Source organism: Synchiropus splendidus, chromosome 1 (genome assembly GCF_027744825.2).
Source record: "Synchiropus splendidus isolate RoL2022-P1 chromosome 1, RoL_Sspl_1.0, whole genome shotgun sequence".
Lineage (NCBI taxonomy): Eukaryota > Metazoa > Chordata > Actinopteri > Syngnathiformes > Callionymidae > Synchiropus > Synchiropus splendidus.
Genome location: NC_071334.1, coordinates 18,081,346 through 18,104,222, shown reverse-complemented (window position 1 = coordinate 18,104,222; position 22,877 = coordinate 18,081,346). Strand labels below are relative to the sequence as shown.

Here is a 22,877-nt window from a genome sequence, read left to right as displayed (position 1 = left end):
TCATGAAGTTTTAACAGAATACTCGCCACATAGAACACACTCGTTCATTTAGAACACCGGTATTTATTGGAATGGTTGAAGAGCATATGGAAGTTATTTTATGATGGCGACAGCAGATGTTTCAGGTGAACAACACATCACCATCATCATCATCATCAGATGGCTGCGGTGGAGCACTTCAGAGTGAGCAGGCCTGCAGCTTCTTGTCTGCAACCTTGAGGGAAACCCAAGTGTTGAGCATTTTGGCCCTCAGTTTGCACCACACCAGGTGATTGTTCAGACCAAAGACTTGGGCAGCGAACTGTGCCGCTGCCTCGGGGGACATGATCGTTGAGCAGCCCAGACCTGGGTAAAGAGAAACAAAACGTAGATGAAACTTCTTAGTTTGAAATGCTTCAACAGCAGTGGGGATGTGCTCACCGCTCGGCATACGAAGAGAGGACCAAACATCTTGTGCGCCCCAGTCAGGAGTGAGCGGAGGGCAGTTGATGACAGGATAGGCTGTATTCCCAGACATCACCGGTCCAAGGCCGTTACTTCTGCCAGCCACAGCCACGAACACGGTGGGGACGCCGTCACCTGGGGACTCTACAGTGAGGACCACGAGCAGGAACAGCAACAACAGAATAACGAAAAATCCATACCTTCATATTCTGCTTTGATGCGCAGCGTCTCATCTGGGCCCTTGTGCGCCGAGGTCACCCTGAGAACGCAGGGTACGCCGTAGGAGGCGCAGGATTTCTTAATTTTGTCACAGTGAGCCATGTCAGACGTGGAACCCATCAGAACCACGACACGACCCATCGCCTCGGATTCAAGCAGCAGCTAGAGAACACAACATTGATCAACACAGTCAATAAAATGCTTAGATGGAAACTGCTTTGAGATTGACAATGCAACACATCGACCGGACTTTGAGCACACCACAGTAGAACCAGATTAAAATCCCAGCAGAGATCAGGGAGAACTGTTTAAAAACGCACCTTGACTCTTTCAGCAACCCACTCGAAGTTCCTCTTCACCATCTGCATTGCTTCAGGTGTAACCTCTTTGAGGTCTCTGTACACCTAACAGGGAAGAACAAACATTCAGTTCTGTGTAATGAAATCACTAAAACAAAAGGCTAATGAAACACTGACCTGCTTATCTTTTTGCTGGCTTCGGTCCCCAGCAGGCCACAGCCGCCACGAGTCGTTGTCAATCACATCGGCCAGAACGATCTCTTGGGTTTTCACGTTGACACCGAACTCAATCTGCAACAAGAAAGGCGCATGTATGGATTATTTATCAGAGTAACCTGGTGTTGAGTCTTAACCAGCAGGGGGCGCACCTTCATGTCCACCAGTGTGCAGTTCTGAGTGGCCCAGGCCTTTTCCAGAATTTCAAAGATGGCCACGGTGCTGCGGTTCATGATGTCCACCTCGCACTGACCAATGTTGAGCCCAGCCAGGCAGAAATTGGCAGCCAGCAGTTGCTCTTCTGACCACTGGGGATCGTTATTGGCATCATCCTGCACATAAAGTTGAAAGTCAATTTCAAGTTTTCACAGAGAAGCCAAGCATGTGCTGTTCACCTTAAAGAACATCTCCATCTTCAGGGGTGCAAAGCGGTAGCCCTCTTTGACACCGGGGTTCCTCTTCAGGAAGGAGCCGGTGGCGATTCGACGGCAAACCCACTCGATGGGAATCATCTCGCAGTGGGCGGCGATGAAGGCTGTGTCCGAGTGCTGCTTCACAAAGGCCGTCTTCACCCCTAAATGCACAAGTTCCATTGAGTTCTGTCGTGTTGCAGTAAATTACAAACGACCGAGTCGCACGTCACAAGAGACATATTAGTCAGCTGACACACACAGCAGTCATGAGAGTCAAGCAGGATCTTGTTACCCACGTAATTGATGTTGCACGCAGAAACTAACATTTCCTCAGAGCTGCACTTCGATCAGCTCACATGCAAATATTCAATAGTTCTGGATGCTAGAGTTTGAATCATGCCAAGGGCTTGACTTCTCAGCCAGTTGAGATAAGCTTTTATTTGTTTTGAGGCGTTTCAGCAGTAATGTCAATATTATAACAAAAAAATAAACACAACCACATTGTAAATTAAGAAACCATTTCACATTTACATAGATGGAGCATACAACTTTACACAACATTCAAACTTACCTGAACTCATTTGACCCACTGACCACCTTAGGTCAGAGGTCAACAACACCTAGTTGGATTGATGGGTAAAATGTGTGCTCATAAAACAAGTCAGTAATCCACGTTTATGGATTTCTATATAAAGGAATGCGGCCCGAGGAAAAAAAAAAAAAACATTCTCTCACCGGCCTCCTGCAGAAGTTTGAAGACGCAGCTCGTGGTTTTGTTGGCGATGGCAGCTTTCCCCTCCATCTGATCCTTCCTGACCGCATTTCCCGCAGTGATTTGGTCTTTAGACTGGACCAGAACCAACCCCGGCTGGTCGACCAGCTCGAAAATCTGCTTGGTCTTTCCCTCATTCAGCTTCTGGCCTGTTTGCAGCTCTAAAACGACACATGAAACATCGGCGATCACATCAGCACACTCGAGGAATAAAGTCAAGATTTGGTACCTGAAGTTGACGCCATTGTGTTCTCTGGCGGCCTGCAGTTCTGGAAGAGAAGGATGGAGTTAAGCGAACGGCGTCTCAACTTTGCAGAAAGTTGGAGGAAGAGACAGAAGCATGAGGTTCACGGACAGTAAAAAGGGGAAGTGGCTCGGGTCTTACGTGCTGTGACAGCCAATCAGGGTGGCCTATTTCTTTTTTGGACCAATCATGGCGGCGGATCCAATACCACGTGTTATAAGCGTGTCAGACATCAAATATTTGCGAGAACTTTTTGCGAGTTATCTTCTCATGTGCTGCTGTGTTCTCCTGAACAGAGGCGCGTTTATCAAACTGAGCCCGCAAGTCGATAGTCCGCTGTTCGACTTGATGAATTTGGATAACGGCGATTGATCACCTCTTGTGCAACCGCCGTCAGACGCTCCACGTGCTCTCCGCTCAGGATGCGCGGCGATTGTGATCCCGTGTGACTGTTTGCTAACACTCACCGTGGGGGTGTTCGGGGGGACACACTCGTGATTAAGTGGCGTGGACGCGCGTGGTCTTCATGTCGTTTTAACCGGCCACGTTGTGGAGGGTGACGCGCACGCACGCACGCGCTGATTGCTACAGCCTCGGGGCCGATCCTCGGTGACGCGGGAGTCGGAACTGTTGGACCCGCCAGAGATGGAGTTCGAGGAGTCCGGTATCGGAGAAGAATGCGGGGTTTTTGGCTGTGTGGCCGCCGGAGAGTGGCCCACGCAGCTGGAGGTGGCTCAGGTCCTGACGCTGGGTCTGGTGGCGCTGCAGCACCGGTGAGTTCAGAGGAAGTACAACTAGTACTGCAACTAGTTTCAGACGTGCTTCACTGCTCAAGACTGTTTGTCTAAACTGTCCATGTGTACTTGTAAACATATGTCGAGGTTGTTGAATGTATTGGTAAAGCTAATGTGAAGTCAACTGCCGTTATATGCGATGCTGCGAATGCTGTCGATATGTCAAAATAAAGGTCGACAGTTGACATTGGGACGTTGTCCAGTCCCACATGGGGCCCGTAGACAACCCCTTCAAGACACCAGGGACTTGAATATCAGCACACTGTGCATTAACGCGGAAGCAAGTGTCCAGGTCCATCTGCTGTGTCCATCCATCTCTTGGATCTATTTTCAGTGATGACATTTAAAAACACACTTGTTTAAGACAAGTTTTTCATGCGCACTTTTGAAAAGTAGTTTTAGGGTTTCCATTATATTGGACTTCTCTTTGTTCATTCTATAACATTGTTCTGTAAATTGACGTTCTCTGCGAGATTATATCACTTAAATTAGGGCTCCATCTGATTACTCAAGTAAAACCCGGATACTCAAACAACTACTTGAGATTGCCTCCAGTAGTTGTTTGTTGCAGGTGGTAATTTATAAAGAACAAATTAATACTTGAATACTAATCTGATCAATTATACACTCTGTTCTATCGATTATTTGGTTGATTATTTAGAGAAAATTGTTTTCTGCAGCAGAAGTCTCCTTCCATCTCCAGCATAATGTTTTTTTTTCCCTCAAACATGAGTGCATGCTTCAACAGGGAAGAGTGAAGTGATTGTATGAACTGAGTATTTTGAGTGATCTGTTGAAGTCATACATACAAACTTCTGAGTTTCATCACAACATTTAAGTTCATTTTCCCCATACTTTTTATTCACATTTTATTCCTCGATTTGCTAATATATATTTTTGTAAGTGTACTGATTCAACTTTGGTCAAAATATTTAGATTTTTTTTTATGTCGTTGTTCACAGTTTTAGTGTTGCACCATCATCTCTCCCATGTTTGTCCCAATGTCCCACTCGGTCCAAAGTAGGAATCAATTCCTCATCCCTTCTATGCAAAGTGACACTATTGGTTATAGATATGTAACGCTGAAATATTTTTGTGTAATCGGAAGTTATGAAGACATTTGGAATTAAATATGTACTTGCATGACTACTCAATCGACAAAGGTCAAAGTTGAATATCAACTCTACACTCAACTTTACAACCTCTTTCAGCTTTCAGTGAAGTATTTTACCAGTGGATCACTAATATGCAAGTAAATCATCATTAACCTCTGTTGAAATTGCGAAACATGCTTTTGCAGAGAAGAGCTTGTGTGGCTATAAGACCACTCAGTCAGGCCGATAACTCCAGCGAATGTCCTGAATCTGGGTCAGCCAAGAAACAACCCTAGGCCCCAACCAAGTATCAGGCTTTGTCCTCTTATTCCATCCTAAATAATTTTCACCTTCCATACTAATGGAGCTGTTTTTTATGAAAAGCCACTGATTCATTGACAGCAGTTTTGTAATCCTGCACGTCACAGCAGACGATGAAGAGTTGGCCTAAATCCAAGTGTTGCTCCTTGTCCTCCACCTCCCCTTCTATGAATTTTTAACTTCAATGATGTCCTCATGTAGATAAAGTTCAGAGGTCAAGCCATGTTTGGAGAGGGTTAAGCGGTTCAAGGACCAATCGTGTTTCTTCTTCCCTTCATGATTAACTTTTAAAGTTTGTGTTGAAGAGGACGCAGTTTGAGTTTTCCATTACCTTTCTCCCTGGTGATGACTGAGGGGACACGACGGAACAAATGGAACTGATCTTTATGATTGGGATGCTCTCCTGCTCCTCTTTGAACTCTGGCCTGCTGTCGTCCCCCCCATTTGGGTGGTTGTGCCGTCTCTTCGCCGGTGTCTGCACTGTGACATCTGAAAGCAAGAACAATAGAGTAGTTTTCATTTGTGCAAGTGTCTGAAGTGACGTTCCTCAGACGTCATGTGGTCTTCTTGCTGCAGACTGTTAAATTTGATGTTATTAAATTACGAGCTTCCACGTCAAGTCATGGGACTGAATAACTGAGTCAAAAGATACAAAGACGGCAGTCAGTTGTCAGGCATGTGACGAGACAAACTTGTATCCTACCTTGATCCACTTCCTTTCTCTTCAGTCCTCTTGTATGCAACAATGTTGCTGCACTTTCTTTTTTAGTCTGTGCAGATTCTGTAAACAATGAATGTTTCGAGTTTGGTTATGATTGGCAAGAGGCTGGACAACCAAGGAGTCAGTTTAACTGCGTTAAATGTGTGTTCCTGCCGGCCCTTGCACCCAAAATTATGAAGACATTTGGCTTCATATTGATGACTTTATTTCGTTCTGTATCAACTCACTGAGTGAAGCTATTTTGTGAACTTATTCAAATGGAAGCGTGGGGGCTTCATGTGACACGAGAAAACTTTGAGTGGCCTTGAGAGAAAAACTAAGTAGAAAAACACACTCAAAGTAAAGATTTACGCCCATGTAGTTTTTAAACCCAATATATTTGCTCAACATTTATCTACATAATCCTGTCTACATAATTGAATGTCAGTTTTGCATCTAAAACTTCTGTGGTAGCCAGGAGCTCAGTGGGAACGCTGGTGGCGCTAGTACGACTCCTGAACCTTCCTGGAACAGTAGGAATGACTTGCCTCGTAATCTGTGGCGTGGATCCTCACAATGGTCGTTGCTTGGTTGTGACACTGGTTCTTCAGTGACTGTAATTCCTAGACTCTCCGATGAGACGGAGTCAGGGCTTGACGTTCTGTTTTCTACTTTGAAATGTTTGGCCTTGATGATGTGATCAGTGTCCTCATAGTCTTCCATCATCAAGAGTGCACCTGAAGTTGTCTGTTGTTGGGCAGGGGATCTGTTTTTACTGCGATTCATGATGGCGTCCACCTCGTCGTAGAACCTCATCACTCGCCTAGGGTCGGTTTCGTCGGATTTCCCTTTCTGGAGCGAGCGGTACAGGTACTTGAGGTTCTTGTATTTGGTGTGGCACTGCTTCCAGTCCCGCTCAATGCCACGCTCCAGCAACCTGCTGGAGATCTGCATGAAAATGTCTCTCTTCCGGGTGGAGCTCTCCAGCTGGGAGCGAACCTGCTCCTCTGACCAGATCTCGATCAGGGCCCGCACTTCCTGGTCGCTCCAGTTTCTGCCCGTGTCTGACACCATGACCACTTGGTAGTGGTCGGAACAGGACGAATGAACTCCTATGGTGGGCAAAAGTGGATTTAGAATAACTGTTGGAATTTCGTCCTGGTGGAATCAATTCAATACCTGTTCCTCTCCATTTCGTGTCCATGTCACCATCTATGTTCAAGTCTTCACTGTCGTCATCTGAAGTAGAAAACGAATTCACAAAATTATTTTTCCAAAAAACGGAAAAAGGCGACCTTTTTCTTACCATCATCAATTTCTATGATGACTTCATTGGATGACGCTGCTTTAAGTGCTGACGTTTGTATCCTGCTGCTGGTCGTCTCTCCGTTGTACAGCCGCCTTTTCATCTCAGAACTTCCATTTTCCAGGCCACGGTCCAACAGGATGGCCTCCACTTCTTCAAAGAATTTCATGTATTTCCCTGCACTGCCTCCGCCGGCAGCTAGGGCGCTCTTGGCCGTCTTGTAGTCGTACTTGAGGTTCTTGTACTTCGTCCTGCACTGTTTCCAGTTCCGCAACACGCCGAAGTTCTTGTGCATCTGTCTGGCCATCTCTTGGAAAATGGACTTGTTGCGTAAAGTTCCTTTCAGACGTTCTCGAATTTGGCTGTCAGCCCATGTACACAGGAGGGCTCGCACCTCGTCGTCTGTCCAGTGACGCCCTCCTTCCTCAGACACGCTGGGTGTGCAGGATGCAACCAGGTGGAGTTTGCTCCTTATTCCTGTGGGCACATAACATTGGGTCAGTGATGGGAAATGTCGACAACAATTTCATGTCTTTCATCAAATTAGCTAATGTGGCCTTATCAGCAATAGCTAGCAAAATAAAATGTTACCTAAAAATATATTGAAATGTGAAAGAATGAGGTTCATCCATTTGCAGGAATAAGTTTGTAAAAATGATCTGCCCAATATGCTTTTTTTTCCCACATTTTTGTGTCCACAATTTTCACAGACGCCACCAATGGTTCTGAGGAAAACCCATTTTTGTGTCCATGTCAGAATCATTGTGTCTTTGGAGCTGGTATGGCTTGCACGAATGTTTTGCCTGGTAGTAAAACACCAAGAATGAGGACGAATACGTTAGGTGTGCAGAACATCTTGACAGAGACTCCGCACTCCTCCAGTCAGCGTCTCAGTCTGGAAAGAATGTGACGTCACGTAGTTTCAAGTTCATGAATTGAACAAAATGCAGCAACAAAACATCAGATGACTCGTGAGTCAGTTTTGTTTTTGTCAACAAACAATTTGGTTTAAGCTGCTCTTAATGCCCCGGTCATTGATATTTTTCTTTTGTTGCTACAAACTTCTCAGTCTGGTGCTTCAGCCATTTTTGTAGTCTTTGTCAACCGGGACTTATTTGCAGTGAGGTAGCCATTATGCAAACTTTAGCTGGGCGCAATTTGATGAACACACACATTAGGGGTGCTTTCACACTAGTGGTTCTGTCTTGAGACAAAGCTCTTTCGTCTCAGAAGTCCGAGCTTGTGAGCACAAGCGAGTCGGGTTTTGGCCGCGGACCTGATCCCCGCTGGAGACCTGTCTCGTGAAACTCTCAGCGGGTTGCTCAGCGGGTGGTGAGCTACACACCTCAGGTGACTCAGTGCTAGATGCTGGAAACTACGTGTCCAGCGCGACTCCACACAAACATGATAAATGCTGGGCAGTAAACGGTCTGATTGTTGTCTGGGAGGACAACGTGGTTCAAAAACAACTTCTCAAACTCCCAGAACACTGAGGTGTGCTGCCAGCAGAAACCACTTTCAGTGCTGTGGTCTCACTTCAGCCCAGCGGTCTGCATGAGGACAGCAAAGAGGCAAGATGCTGATTTTCCCCCAAATTACTGAAGATCACCAGACTATTTATTGATCATTTCGGGATCGTCTGGATCTGAACTTCACGGATTATAACCTTTTCGATCGTCAGTAATCTCTCTCACTGTGTTCAACGTGTTGCGAGAGCAGCGTGGATCAATCCGCGGCAGCTCCCGGCTGCACACCTCAGTGTTCTGGGAGTTTGAGAAGTTGTTTTTGAACGATGTTGTCCGCCCAGACAGCGATCAGACCCTTTACTGGCCGGTTTTGAACGGTGCCGTCGCATTGCTGATGCGATGCCACTCGATAGATGACAGCTGATCAAAGGAATTAGACAAGGGGGCCTTTTTACGGCGCCTGCAAATGCACATGGTTATGAAGGTTCATCAAAGATACAGATTTTTAGGGATTGTTTTTCAACACCTGGGCTAAACTGGGTGTCCCAAACAACTGTGTTGACAGTGATGATACAGTATTAAGTCATCAACGCAGGTATTCAATTCATATTATTTTCCTGACATCGTGGCTGCTGTCACTAGTAAATTAGTATTAGAATCTAAACATTTCACAGTGACCTTTCCACCCGCATGGGGCTACATTTACCTTTCTGCATTTGGAATCTAGCTGAGGAAGAGAAAGCTTCTGCTTCACTGGCTCGCTCCTCCTCTTCCTCCTCCTCCTCCTCCTCCCAGTCCTCCACGATCACGCCGTTCTCCTCTGTGTTGTGGTTTGCTTCTGCATCACTCTTCCTGCTCTCAAGGCCTAGGCTCCTGCACTGGGCCTGGCATTCTCTCCAGCTCCGCGCGATATTGAGCCTCCTCAGACGCTCCGAGATCAGCTCATATGTGGCTCTGCTCTTGTCCGTGTGATCGGCTCCCACCTCATCCCACACTGCGATCAGAGCGAGCACCTCCTTGTCCCCCCAGTGTCTCTCCAGCAATCCTTTTTCCTCCAGTACCTCCATATCCCCTCCTCTTTGTGTCTGTGCGCTCCTCTCCATGTTTGAGCTGACCTGAAAACGCTTTCTTTCCCCCCTCCTCGTGCCTCTCTGCTGCCCGGTTCCCTAGGCAACCAGGCGGTTAAGCCTGAAAGCAACGCCTTCATGCAGAAAAGCTGCCTCACCACTGGCTTAAGCTTGTGTGGCGAGGAGGCGGGCCAGCAGTAATCTGAGAAGCAGCGTCATCAAAGGCTGAAACTGCTGGAGACGACTCTCTATTGACTGAAAACAGACACTTTTGCTTTGTTCTTTTAGCAGCCTATCTCTCCACGGTGTCTCTCCTCATGTAACCAGTTTGGCTTGCCTCAAGGCTTTTGTCAGACCTTGACTGTTACATGTATTCGACCGGTTTTGACTTGCAGTGGATGTTTTGAAACCCCCCAATCACGGAACAAACAGTCACAGTCTTGCCACGGAGTACTAGTAAAAGTACTTGTAAAAGTCTGAGAAAAGTCTAAACATTTGGTTGTGTTTGGAGATTTAAAATAAAATCTTCCTCTTTAACCATTGAAAATAAAACATATATTGCCTGATATTTCTTGTGGTCTTCTCTAGGGGTCAGGAAAGTGCTGGGATTGTGACCAGCAATGGAGCCAGTCCACCAACGTATACAACCCACAAGGTAACTAAACAGTCTGCTGTAGATGATGGGTAATACGCTCAAATGTCCTGGTGATAACTTCATATTGCTTTTCAGGGGATGGGGTTAGTGAGCATTGCTTTCCCCCCAGAGGCTCTGCTAAAGCTGCGCAATGCTAACCTTGGTATTAGTCACACACGCTACTCGACCACAGGCAACTCTGAGCTACAGAACTGCCAGCCTTTTGTTGTGGACACTCTTCACGGCAAGATCGCAGTGGCACACAACGGCGAGCTGGTGAACGCTGATGCCCTGCGCAAAAAGGTGAGTTGATCCCCAACATTCGTCTGACTTGAAGCCTTTAACTGGGCATCGCTGTGGCTGTGCAGGTCATGCGTCACGGCGTTGGACTTTCCACCAGCTCAGACAGTGAGCTCATCACACAGCTGCTGGCCCTCACGCCACCTATGGAGGAGTTGGACTCCCCGGACTGGGTCGCAAGGTCAGCGTTGGAGTGTAGTAGTGGCTGAGCATTAGACACTTTTTAAACTGTTTAGAGTTTAAAATGTTTCTTTCTGCAGGAATCTGTTGTGCACTTGTTGTTCAAGACTTTCAAAACTCAAGGCTATAAAAACATTTCTATAGGCTTGCTGTAACGTAATATTGTCCAAACTTCTACTTGGCTGAGACACTAGCCGACCACATTCATGTCTCTGTGCAAAACTATGCAAGTGTAGATGTTCTATTTAGTGTGTTTTGTCTGTGAACAGCGTTCTGGAAGGGGCCATGTAAATAATGCTATTACTATTATGACTAACAATAATGATCTCATTGCACATCTGCACAGGGCAAGAAGTAACAGAATAAAAGGAATTAAATATTTTTTTATTACTTCATTAAAGTTTGGTTTAAATAAAAAAAACATGATTTAAGAGTTGTCAATATCAGTCACTAGAACATTTTTAATTTCATAACCTTTGCTGATATTTATCATTTCATTTGCTGTTCTTATTTATTGTAAGAAAATTTGAGAGCCTTAATGGAAATAATAATGCAAAATATCATGACGTAATACGCAATTTTACATTTAAGTACATTTTATCTTTTTAATTTGTAAATTTCAATTTTCAGTGTTGAAGACAAATATTTCAATTGCTGGTTTACATCAGTGAATAGGTGCCGAGGTAGAAGTCCAGAAAAATGGAAGACCAAAATATGCTAAACTTATGACAACAAAGCAGTTGACCGCCTGCACTTAAGCATTAAACTGATTTAAACTCTGCAATGCTGTAAATACAATAATGATGGGAGGCTCAGTGGTTAGCGCAAAAATATGGGAACCCTAATTACTGAACTTGGTGAAGGATTAAAATGCACAGTTGGTGATTCTGTGATGAAGTCTAAAATGCATTTCATCATTTTGCGTGTCAACAAACCAACACCAGTTTGCAATGCAGAATGCTGGACACCACATACTGTGCAAATGCAATAGCAGACAGTTGGTACCAGTAAACGCTAAACAACAACTGGACCTCACCAGGATGATTTATCTTCCAGTGTACTGGGTATATGAAACAGTGACAAACATTGTGTAGTCGCGTTAAGAAGATCACTAATGTATATGCGCATACAGTTTGTCGCCTTGTCCATGCTAATGCTGGCTGTAATCTGTGACATGCCTTTTGTTGAATCTGAAGTTTCAGAAGAGGTGGATAGTTTCACTCCACCGGTGGGTCGTTGAAGAAACAAAGGCATATTTGAAATGCAAATCGGACTGTTAACAGGGTTCGACCGATCGTTGCGTCCATTGTTTTCTCACTTTGTGTAGTGCCGAGGCGCTTGTGTCTTCATGCCTTCATATCTCTTCTAGAATCAAGAATTTGATGACTGAGACTCCAACTTCTTACTCGCTGTTGGTGATGTTTAAGGACGTTATCTATGCTGTGCGCGATCCTTACGGAAACCGACCCCTCTGCATTGGACGCCTGGTCCCTGTCTCTAAACTCTACAGCTCAGGTACGTGAGCCGGATCATTTGTGGCTGTCAATTAAATACTCCTTTTATTTATTGATTTCCAGTTATAATCCAGTGAATGACTGTTCTTTGATGTTCAGGTGCAGGAGAGGATGACACGGAGGGGTGGGTGGTCTCATCGGAGTCCTGCAGCTTCCAGTCCATTGGTGCCAAGTAATATTCAGTAACTCTGACTGGAGTCTGAGGACCTGTGGCTTTCATTGACTCTCCTGTTGTAATGTTCAGGTATTACCGTGAGATTCTTCCAGGGGAGATCGTCCAGATATCCAAAGAGGGAGTCAAGTCTCTGAGCATCGTCCCCCGTCATGAAGATGACCCTTCGGCCTTCTGCATATTTGAATATGTTTATTTTGCCCGACCTGACTCTATTTTTGAAGGTGTGGATTTTGTCTGGATAATGTTGTTGGCAACCTGTTTATTTCATTGCGTCCCCTTTTCAGGTCAGATGGTTTACACGGTCCGGCAGCGATGCGGGCGACAGCTAGCCATAGAGGCGCCAACAGATGCAGATGTGGTCAGCACTGTGCCGGAGTCCGCCACCCCTGCTGCCCTGGGTTACGCCCTGCAGGTTTGTGGGACGCAGGTTTGAGAAAATCCCTCCAAGTGTCATTGAAGACTCATCTCGGTTGTTTTGCTCCTGCAGTCTGGGCTGCCCTACATCGAAGTCCTGTGCAAAAACCGCTACGTCGGCAGAACCTTTATTCAGCCCAACACACGACTGAGGCAGCTGGGCGTGGCCAAGAAGTTCGGCGCTCTGACCGACAACTTCGCTGGGAAGCGAGTGGTTTTAATTGATGACTCCATCGTCAGGGGCAATACCATCTCTCCCATCATTAAACTGCTGAAGGAAGCTGGGGCAACTGAGGTTTGTTCAGTCAAGCGATTGTATTCAGAATCAGAAGTGACACGTGTCTGGACGGTAGTGTACACCATCCTCACTCTGCTGTGGCCTCTCATTGGCTTAAATGTTGTAGTGAAGATATATGTCGAAATGAAGCTTTATCATATTATTGTGAAGGGGAGGCTGCAACATGATCTCATTGAATGAGACTTTGCTTCTGTGAACAGGTCCACATCCGAGTGGCTTCTCCACCAATCAGGTTCCCATGTTACATGGGTATCAACATTCCCACGAAAGAAGAACTCATCGCTAACAAGCCAGAGTTTCAGGACATCGCAGGGTACATCGGTGAGTAGAGAAGTTTTTGCTCTTTTACTCGGACTATAATCTTTCAGTGTGTTGGATTTAATATCAATTGTTTGTGTGTAGGTGCTGACAGCGTCCAGTACTTGACCGTGGAGGGTTTGGTATCGGCGGTCCAAAAGGGAATAGCTTCCCTCCAAAAGGATGACCTGATAAGCTCCAGCAACAAGTCCGGTGGAAGAGTGGGCCACTGTACTGCCTGCCTGACTGGGAAGTACCCAGTGGAGCTGGAGTGGTAGCGTCTGCCCTCAACCGTTACAGCCACGCAATGGCCTGCAGTTCATTCCTGTCATTTCCAGTGCCAACATTTTTTTTAAAACGTCTTGTGTACAACTGAGAAAGTGCCGACCCCTAGTGGTCAATGGCCGTTGCCCTCAACCAGAAGAATCGATGAAAAGACTTCTGGAAGTCTAAAGGCATTGAGTTACCAAAAAGTTTTGTCTGTACAAATAAACTTTACATAATGTTTTTGTTTAGGTTCTGCGCCATGTGCACCACATAGAATCAACATAATAAAGACACTAAATTCACTTGTCCATATCAGCACAAACATTTATTTTGATCAGAACATGGTGATATAAAATGCTATTTTTCAATTAGTACAAGAAGAATGCGGGACATCCATACATCCTCTTTTACCGTTTACTGAACACGCAGATCATTTCAAAATTTACTGTCTTACCAGTGACAATCTTTATTGATAGTTTTTATGAAATATTGACAGTTATTACAGAACATGACACATTTTACACAAACGATAGAACTGACATAAAACACTTTTTTTTTTTAAGTTGGAACAGGAAGAGGACGGGGCGTTTATACATGCGTACACATCCGTTTTTCCCGATGCTGATCGTTTCAAAAGTTGCTGCCATACCAGTAGACGCCTCCATGACAGAAAGGCAGTGAGGCAGATAGCGATGCAGTGTTTTTAGCAGCTTTGAAATGAGTTCTCATCAGGCACTGGCAAGTCTGTGGCATACAAGCAGCGCCTGAGCGCGTCACTGCTGTAACGCTTGGACCCTGGAGAGGGCATGTAGGGAGAGCCTCTGTAGCGTTTGGCCTCTGGAGGGCTTTCCATATCCACATCCCGGTACCGCTTCCTCATGAGGACACGGTGTGGCGAGACAAGCGCAGCCAGTGCCGGAGAAGACAGATGTCTACGGGTTTCAGATTTGTGCGCACACTTCTGGCAGGAGACGCTTGCGAATAGAGATGACTTGTTAAGGCAGACGTACTTATGGTAGACGTTTGTAAAGTGATCGTCCAGATTCTTCTGGAAATAGGAGCTGCTTTTTGTATGCAGTGAGGAGTCGAAGGAAAGATGCCGCCGAAACTTGGAGCGTAGGCTTGACTGGGAGAGTCGGTGGGTATCTAGGGCTCTCTGTGAAGGAGACAACTGACCACTGAATCTTGATGTGGAATTCAAATTGGAGCAGGTTCCGGGCAACTCCATGGAAAAGGCCTTCGGAAAAGCATATGGGGATCTTCTGATGTCTCTGTTTCTCTGCCTGGCTTTCAAAAGATTTTGCCTGTCTGGGGAGCCATTGCCATCATATGTCTCGACTACGTTGAACTCGGGGGCGTACAGGGAGCACTTTGTATTTCCCTGCTGATGTGCAGCAAGTAACAGCCTTTTTGACCGCAGTGACAAGTCCTGGGAGGCCTTTGCAGGAGGACTGTTGATCCGTGTGGAGCTAGCAATGCAATGCCTTGAAGGCTCATAGGAAGGCTGCATGTCTGACATGGTGAAAGTTTCATTCAGCTGAATTCCAGATCTTTTAGTGGGAAGATGAGAAATGGCAGAAAGGTCCATGACAAAAATGGGCTTTCGGGGAGATGCTTGTGTGTAACCCCTCTCCTGTTTAGGAGCATGCTGCTGGACTTCACTTGGTCTTTGTGGAGATTGATCTGTCAAATCCCGGCCTCCATCTTCAGGATACAGACGCCTGAAGGCACTAAAAGACATTCCCTGTCCTGTATTGGGTGCTTCAGGCCACTGCCTTTTGTGCCTGAACGAGGCATTAGCGCTGCTGTTCAAGCTAGCATTGGCCTGGACGCGCCATTTGCGGTACTTCCGAACAATGGAGTCGGCAGCCTTGGAGACACGCTGGAGGAGTTGGGCTTGGCTGATATGATTGACAGCACTGGAGTAGACGTCAGCCAAAGAGCTGTTACGACTATTCAGAGTCATTTCAAGTTCCTTGTCTTCATCTTCGGGCTGAATGGTCGTCTCGAGGTCACTCAGAAAAGTTGTTGAACACGATGACATTTCTAAAAGACAAATCAAATCAACAATAAAAAAAAAATATAAAGCAAAATCACTAAAAATAATGTAAAGGACCTACCATCCATGGAAACATGTCCTCCATCTGCTTTGGGAACATCCTGTGAAACAGACAATAGGAGAGACGTCACTGACTGCAGTGAGATTCTGCTGCATGCATTTTCATGCTGATGGTATAAAGTATGGAACACAAGTAAAGGGCATGTGCACAGCGGAGGCAATGTTTTGACATCATTACACTACACAATACTGGGCATTCTGATTTGACGTTTTTGCTGTAAATGTGAATCATGCACATTAACTCGTGAGCCATGCTGAGACGATGGAAGCGAAAAAGCTTATTAAATTAAATTATTTTCGAATGGTCCTCTACTGCATGTGCTTCAGCAAATGATAGTCACAGTCTTCTCAATGCCACTTGTACATTCATGTGTCACGGACGAGATGGTGCTCAAGCATGAGCTTAAGACCAGGAAACATAGCAGTAGTCTTGTCTGTAAACATTTATTTAGATGAATGAAATGTAGAACTGTTGAAAGTAAATATAGCAGATAATGTAATGTTGCGATGTAAAATATTTATCAAAGAATCTCACGTATGTCCCAGACAAGCTAGTCATGTTGGATGCCTAGTTAAAAAAAAATATTTTTTAATGTTTTTTTTTTTTTTAAAGAAAACTCGACAAACCTCTCCATCAAAGCTCAAGCGTCTTTTATAGCTCTCCATGCAGCGGGCAAGAGCTACACAACAAAAACATACATATAATGAGTCGAAAATGTACAGCACAACGTCACATCTAGGGAAGAAAAGATCATACAGTCCAATTCCGCTGTGTTGAGGTCCACCACCAGCGCGTCGTCCTCATACTGAACTCTGGAGTACTGTCGACAACAAACCGACAGGATTACAAACGTCCTTTGAAATGAGAAAACCACCCCACCGCGTCTGCTCCAAACCTTTTTGATAATCCGGTCCAGTGCCCTTTGAAAATCCAGATTATTCCGTTCGAAGTGTTCTCTTGTAAACGTATCTATGTTTTCGATTCCAATATCCATTTTTAAAAACAGTAGTCGACGGCACAAACGCACGAAATGGCGCCTTCGGTTCAAAATCTTGATAAGATGAACACGACTGACGATTGGACGCCGTGACCGAAGAGGCGTTTATGGAAGCTCGGACATTCGATGTTCTCTAGTAGTATCTGACATAATGCTTTCGACAATTGATGTTGGTTCATTTCTACGAGTTGTATGTTTATGTTGTGTATCGTGTTAGCCAAAGTTGGATTCACGGAGCGTTCACCGACGAAATAACACGAAGATGTCACATTTAAGCAGCGCATCGGACGATCTGCTGAGAAGGTGATCGGTTGCAGCCTGCCACCTCTTCAGGACATGTATGTCTCCAGGACCCAGAGACGTGCAGGTCGGATCAGAGCTGACCCTTCTCGTCCTGGACATGGACTGTTTGCTGTTATTGTTATTATTATGCTTTGTTCATTGTTGCACGTTGCTCCAAAGCACTTTCCTAGTTGGTGGGACCCTCGCTGACCTTGGGAATAATCCTGATTCTAATTAAACGCATGTAGAAAAAATAAAACACCGCTTTTTCAGACTAATGACGTCATACACTCTCCAGTACAGTAGGTGGCGGTAATTTGCTTTTACAGCGTTTACCCCAGCGAACCTCTTAAACAGTTGTGTTGCGTTTTCAAGTAAGGATCGCGCCATCCTTGCATTCACATGTCTACGCCGCTGTGTGCCTGCGGTGTAGACTATGGAGGCCGGGACCCTGCAGGGTCTTGTTGCCGCCGCGGCTTCCGTCCACTCTGGGCGGGCAGCTGTCACTTATGACAGCGGCGTCTCTGCGGCAGCGCCGGTGACGCTGCTGTACAAAGATCTGATCCGACTCTCGGAGGAACTGGGCCAAAAACTGCAAGCCAGCGTGACCTTAAAGTTTGGCCTCATTGGACTCTACTATAGCGATGATCTGTTCATACCTGTGTGGATCCTGGGGTGAGCCCGTGTTGCATGGTAGACAACCGAGCTTTGTCTCACTTGTGTGTGTAACTGCAGAATCCTGTTCACAACTAACGCCTACGTGCCGCTGGATCCAGATGCTCCCGGACTTCTGTCAGCCCGGGTGATGGCCAATTGCGGCCTCAAGTACTGCGCGGTTCACTCCGACCTTCTGCAGGTGTCTATTACTTTAGAGCTTCTGGAGCTTGTGCTCTCAAAAATAACTTTTCTTACTCCATGATATCAAGCAATTCCAGAATGCAGTTGCTGATCACATGACTGTGGAGATCATTGAGACGCTGCCCAAGTTCAAACTTACCCTGGTGCAAGTGGAGCCGGTGCAGACTGCAGAACCCAGGTCAGGAATGAAGCTTCCCAAACACCGTGGCTCGGGCGGACGAGATGTGGCGTATGTCCTGCACACGTCTGGAACCACAGGTCTTCCAAAGATTGTGAGGGTCCCACATGAGTGTATCCTACCCAACATCCTGCACTTGAGGTCAGCGGGTGCACTTGACCCCAACAGAAGTGACTGAAACACAGTGACATTTGTGATGGTCATGTAACCACCGTCCTTCTCTAAGCTCTTTGTTTCAGGTGGTGCCGGATGACCTCGTTTTTTTGGCCTCGCCTTTGACCTTCGACCCATCTGTCGTGGATATTTTTGTGGCCCTGTCGTCTGGGGCGCAGCTGCTGATCATACCAAACGTGATCAAAAAAATCCCCAACCAACTTTCCCACCTACTCTTCCAGAGCCACAAGACGACCGTGCTGCAGGTGAGAATCGGCTCAGGGAAGAGAAGTTTTCATTTCTTCATTATTCGTTCTGGTTTTAGGCCACGCCCACCCTGCTCAGTCGATTTGGGCATCGCGTCTTGAAACAGGTGGTTTTGTCCTCTGACTCTTCCTTGAGAGTTTTAGCTCTGGGTGGCGAAGCGTGTCCGTCACCGTCCCTGCTCGGCAGCTGGAAGCATGAGAAGAACAAAACCATCATCTTCAATGTTTATGGCATCACTGAGGTGTCCTGCTGGGCCTGCTGTTATAAAATCCCTCCGTCCCTGCTGCGTTCCAACGACACGTGAGTGTGTGAGAGGGTAAATAAAGACGACGCGATCCTGAACACCGAGTCCTAACGCTCCTCTCTGCAGCTCCTCCTCTGTACCGTTGGGATCTCCACTGATGGCCACTTCAGTGGAAGTTCAAGACGAGAACGGCTGTGTTGTCACTGAGGGGGAAGGCCAGGTCTTCATAGGTGTGTTGCATTTCAGCCCAGACCTGAACTAGGCTTTATTACCTTTGAAAGTCTCTGGACAGGTGGGGTCAACAGAGTTTGCCTCTTGGATGATGAAGATGTGGTCCACCCTGGAACGATGAGAGCCACCGGAGACTGGGTGAGCATCAGAGACTCCCAGCTCTACTACCTGGGCCGCAAAGACAGGATGATAAAGCGCCATGGGAAACGGGTCAATCTGGACGGCGTACAGCAGGTACAGCGTTCAACCTTCTTGTTGGGTCTGAAAAGTGTGTGTGAGTGTGTGCCCAGTTTATCTTTACTTGTGACGACCAATTGAGAGGACCTAATGCCTTTATGAGGACCATTTGGCTGGACTCTACAAATCCAAGTCTCAATTTGAGGATAAAGCCTTCAAAATAACTGGGTCATTATAATGAGGTTTAAGTTTGATAAAACTTAAACCTCATTATAATAAACTGATAAAAGTACATATACTTACTACTGTACACATACAGTAGTTGTTGTCTTCTTGACCATCTTCATACGTTTCAACGGCTTAACCAAGGTTCAAGTGATACTAACATTATCAAAGCATCCACAGAGCCTGGGCCTCTCCTAAGCCTCACCCTCCCGTCTCACTGTCTTCCATTGTCCAGCGCGTATTTTACCAATATTTTTCGAGTGCATGAGCTCAAATGGACACCAGATGGCGCTAGCGCTACGTTTGTAGAAAACTGGTGCATGGGCCCTAACACGGCACACAACAACATATTCAACAAGATGCTGTTTTTAATAAAAATCAAAAGATCCTGTTTCTGCACGTTAACTGGATCTGGTCACCTGACGAGACCTAATGGAAATGAAATGTTCATAAACACATACCTGTGTTGAAGTTTGCTCCTTTCCAACCAGCCCTAAAGGTTTGTTGTAATAGCTGGTTTCTTTGAGTGTGTTTTGAAGAATTATGTAAATCTGATTTAATATCTATTGTATTTTAGATGAGTAGCTTAACAGAATTTAATGGCGCTTTAACTCTTTACTGGATGAAAACGTGAGCGTAACTGATATTTACCTTCAAGTGGATGTGCTTTGCTAGAAGTCAAACTAGCACCTGAAGCAGACTCGTTTTCGGTTCCTTCCAGGCCATAGTGGGTCTTCCTGCCGTAGAAGCGTGTGCCGTGTGTCTGCATGACGGTTTGCGGCTGGTTGCTTTTGTGGTCACGTCCACATCTGGAGGCCACACTCTGGCCATGTCAGCTGAGCACCCTGATGAGATGGACGTTGCAGAAGCCCGTGAGAGGAGACGTATTTTGGAGCAGCTGTCGGCGCGTCTTCCCTCCTACTGTGTCCCTGACTCTTTGGTTCTGGTCTCAGCCTTGCCTTTGACTTCCCACGGTGAGAGACTGAGTCTAAACGGTGCTGATATTAAAGTCCCTTTAATACTGGTTTTGGTGCTTGACAGGTAAAGTGGACACAAAGTCTCTCTTGAATACGTACCGGATGCAGAGGGAGCTGAGGCTCAGTCAGGTCACAGATGTTCACACGCTGAAGGCTGTACTGCAAACTCTGTGGCTGGTGAGTTAGCAAGCTTCCAATATTTGTCTTCCATCGTGATCTCACTTCATGCACTGACCTGAACAGAACTCTTTGGGTCTTGTCGCGGATGTTGATGATGAGTCCACCTTCATCAGGAGCGGAGGGGATTCTCTGAAGGCTGTACGTTTCTGTGAGGACGTCCAGTCAGCAGTCGGAGCGACCTCAGCTCAACTGCTGGAGGTTGTTCTTGAGCAGACCTTCTCTGACGTGCTCCACCACGTTGCTGTGTTAAAAAACATCCTGCCGCCTGAAGGGAAGACGAGATCCAAGAGAAAAGCGGCTGAAGCTCCGTCAGAAGCACCAGCTGAGAAGGACAGCAGAGCAGATGAGCTGGAGAAGCGGACGGGGAAGGTTGTTCGACGAGCAGCTGATGTGATGGAACTGAACGGAACTGTCCAACTTTCAGGGATAAATGCCAATGTTCCGGTGGCTAATGTGAAGTCCAGCAAGCTTGGTCTCAGTCTGAGCTGGTCCTCAGACACTGGCAGATGTGTGGATGCCTCACCGGTTCTTCTGATCCGAGATCCACTGCAAGCTAAGTCCACTGTGTTCATCGGCTCCCACTCACACAGGCTTCAAGCATTAGAGCTGGAGAGTGGGAGTCTGCTGTGGGAGCGAGTCCTCAGTGGACGGATCGAGGCCTCCGCTGCAGTTTCGATCTGTGGACGTTTGGTGATTGTAGGTCAGTGCTGCATTGAAGAACATCAAAATATTCCAACATTGTTTTTGCCTAGTAACACGAAACCTTCAGGTTGCTACGACGGCCGCGTGCACTTCCTGAGGGCTGACTCTGGAGAGACCGAGTGGACGTTTGAAGCAAAAGATGCTGTGAAGAGCAGCGCTGTCGTGGACCCCCTCACCGGTCTGGTGATCGTGGGGTCACATGACGGCTGTGTTTACGCCCTTGATCTTGAAGTGAGTCACATCAACCATCCAATATGATCAGAAAATGCATTCCTCCCTTTTGGTTTTAGATTGAAAGGAAACAGAGGCAGTGAAGTTTATTTGTATTCATTTTGTTTAGAAGTATTTGTATTTGACTTAATGGTTTAATTCTGACCATCTTTTGTGCAAATTTTAGCATTTAAAATGACAAGTATGCCGTGGATGATCGACGCGATATGTGTTTAATGATCAGGCGTGTGTCATAGGTTCATCGGTGTGTTTGGCAGCGTCAGTGTGCAGCAGGAGCAGTGTTTTCCTCCCCGGCTGTGCAGACATCCAGCAGGCGTCTGTACGTTGCCACGCTTGGTGGAAGGCTGCTGTGCCTCAGTCCCGTACGTCGTATTTTTGTCTTTCAATCTGAAACCTGTTTTACTGTTGCTGCTGGGTTTCAATGTTCTAGATTGACGGCGAGGTCATGTGGTCGTACTCTGGAAGCAGTCCTTTCTTCTCCTCACCTAACTGCTCTTCCGGTCATGTGATCGTCGGCTCAGTGGACGGAAACATCTGCTCCTTCAGTGAAGCTGGGAAGCAGGTTAGAACGGACATTCATCTTCCACAGTTTTGCAGTAGTTTGGCTAAAAGCCTAGGCTGCTTGAATCTGACTCACATGACCCTATTGTGTCTACTGTCCACACTATCACCCCTCAGTTTATTTCAATAGTTTTACTATGCCCCTCAGTAGTATTAAACACTGTTGCGATTATTATGCTCAAGTAAATGCAGCCAAAATACACGTGTTTCTTCAGATTAATTTAAACTGAGATGGACTGTGTTAAACAATCACAGGATGGCACTTCACCAATATTTGGTTCTTATGAAGTTCTTGTTGATGTTTTGCATTCAGCTATGGCAGCACCCGACCAAAGCTCCAGTGTTCTCATCACCGTGTGTCACTCTGGACGGAAGCTTTGTCCTGTGTGGATCCCATGACGGCTTCCTTCACTGCCTCAGTCGTGCAGACGGATCCCATGCCTGGAGTTTCCAGACGAGCGGGAAAGTTTACTCGAGTCCGTTTGTGTTTGACGGCTCAACCGCAGGCTGGAGCGGGGCTCTTGTGTGTGTTGCCTCCACGGATGGAACCCTTTATATCCTGGACTGTGAGGACGGACGCCTGCTGACGTCTCACCGTCTTCCAGGGGAGCTGTTTTCATCTCCGGTGGTGTACGACGGCCATGTGGTCATCGGCTGCAGGAATGATTACGTGTATTGTTTAAAGCTGGATGTCACCTCACACCAAGCTACACCATGAAGCTGATGTGTCAAGTCTTTGAAAAATGTTTTCTATTATATCTTTTTTAAATATGCAAAAGGGCATCACTGGTTCATTTTTTAAATCTTATGTTTACTATAATGTCATAATAAATATAAAAAAAATACACATCAAGAGTGCTGATGTGAAGTCACTATCAAAGAGTGCTGTATGTATATATATATATATATATATATATATATATATATATATATATTTAACCTTTTCTCATTCCTGAATTTTCTATTTTGTATTTTCATTTCAATACGTTGCAATGAGAGCATACATACATTTCAGGGTATTCAAATCTTTCGAAAGGTATGTGTAAGGTTTGTGTTAAAA

General features: G+C 46.0%; 4 protein-coding genes across 10 annotated transcripts; 2 read left to right on the top strand and 2 right to left on the bottom strand.

Moving 5' to 3' along the window:
- Positions 1-60: 60 nt before the first annotated feature.
- paics (phosphoribosylaminoimidazole carboxylase, phosphoribosylaminoimidazole succinocarboxamide synthetase) lies at positions 61-9,466 on the bottom strand. 3 transcript variants are annotated; one of them, XM_053874018.1, is made up of 15 exons: positions 8,995-9,466; positions 6,823-7,299; positions 6,696-6,755; positions 6,065-6,628; positions 5,520-5,597; positions 5,148-5,305; positions 2,593-2,632; positions 2,327-2,524; positions 1,574-1,752; positions 1,331-1,510; positions 1,140-1,253; positions 984-1,067; positions 645-825; positions 421-579; positions 61-345 (listed from the first exon to the last, which is right to left on the bottom strand). In XM_053874018.1, exons 1-15 carry the CDS (start codon positions 9,389-9,391, stop codon positions 179-181), a joined length of 3,036 nt encoding a protein of 1,011 aa, XP_053729993.1. In that variant the 5' UTR covers positions 9,392-9,466; the 3' UTR covers positions 61-178. The 3 variants fall into 3 exon arrangements, with proteins under 3 accessions (XP_053729993.1, XP_053730010.1, XP_053730001.1); XM_053874035.1 differs by lacking the exons at positions 5,148-5,305; positions 5,520-5,597; positions 6,065-6,628; ... (1 more) ...; positions 6,823-7,299; positions 8,995-9,466 and adding an exon at positions 3,075-3,220; XM_053874026.1 differs by lacking the exons at positions 5,148-5,305; positions 5,520-5,597; positions 6,065-6,628; ... (1 more) ...; positions 6,823-7,299; positions 8,995-9,466 and adding an exon at positions 2,984-3,081.
- ppat (phosphoribosyl pyrophosphate amidotransferase) lies at positions 2,835-13,981 on the top strand. The gene is made up of 11 exons (XM_053874062.1): positions 2,835-3,380; positions 9,944-10,010; positions 10,086-10,292; positions 10,358-10,470; positions 11,839-11,984; positions 12,083-12,155; positions 12,228-12,379; positions 12,443-12,570; positions 12,646-12,867; positions 13,071-13,191; positions 13,273-13,981. The coding sequence occupies exons 1-11, from the start codon at positions 3,253-3,255 to the stop codon at positions 13,443-13,445; spliced, it is 1,530 nt and encodes a 509-aa protein (XP_053730037.1). The 5' UTR covers positions 2,835-3,252; the 3' UTR covers positions 13,446-13,981.
- si:dkeyp-117h8.4 (uncharacterized protein LOC572032 homolog) lies at positions 13,755-16,836 on the bottom strand. The gene is made up of 5 exons (XM_053874049.1): positions 16,450-16,836; positions 16,311-16,374; positions 16,181-16,233; positions 15,555-15,594; positions 13,755-15,480 (listed from the first exon to the last, which is right to left on the bottom strand). The coding sequence occupies exons 1-5, from the start codon at positions 16,546-16,548 to the stop codon at positions 14,138-14,140; spliced, it is 1,599 nt and encodes a 532-aa protein (XP_053730024.1). The 5' UTR covers positions 16,549-16,836; the 3' UTR covers positions 13,755-14,137.
- Positions 16,706-22,632, top strand: aasdh (aminoadipate-semialdehyde dehydrogenase). Of its 5 annotated transcripts, none has more exons than XM_053873969.1 (14): positions 16,706-17,508; positions 17,569-17,689; positions 17,760-18,010; positions 18,096-18,288; positions 18,348-18,589; positions 18,660-18,763; positions 18,826-18,998; positions 19,888-20,140; positions 20,208-20,320; positions 20,387-21,023; positions 21,093-21,256; positions 21,493-21,618; positions 21,687-21,818; positions 22,131-22,632. In XM_053873969.1, exons 1-14 carry the CDS (start codon positions 17,270-17,272, stop codon positions 22,533-22,535), a joined length of 3,153 nt encoding a protein of 1,050 aa, XP_053729944.1. In that variant the 5' UTR covers positions 16,706-17,269; the 3' UTR covers positions 22,536-22,632. The 5 variants fall into 5 exon arrangements, 4 of the variants coding, with proteins under 4 accessions (XP_053729944.1, XP_053729955.1, XP_053729965.1 ...); XM_053873980.1 differs by having other exon boundaries at positions 21,480-21,575; XR_008415740.1 differs by having other exon boundaries at positions 16,707-17,508; positions 21,493-21,575; positions 22,131-22,276.
- The last annotated feature ends 245 nt before the right edge of the window (positions 22,633-22,877 follow it).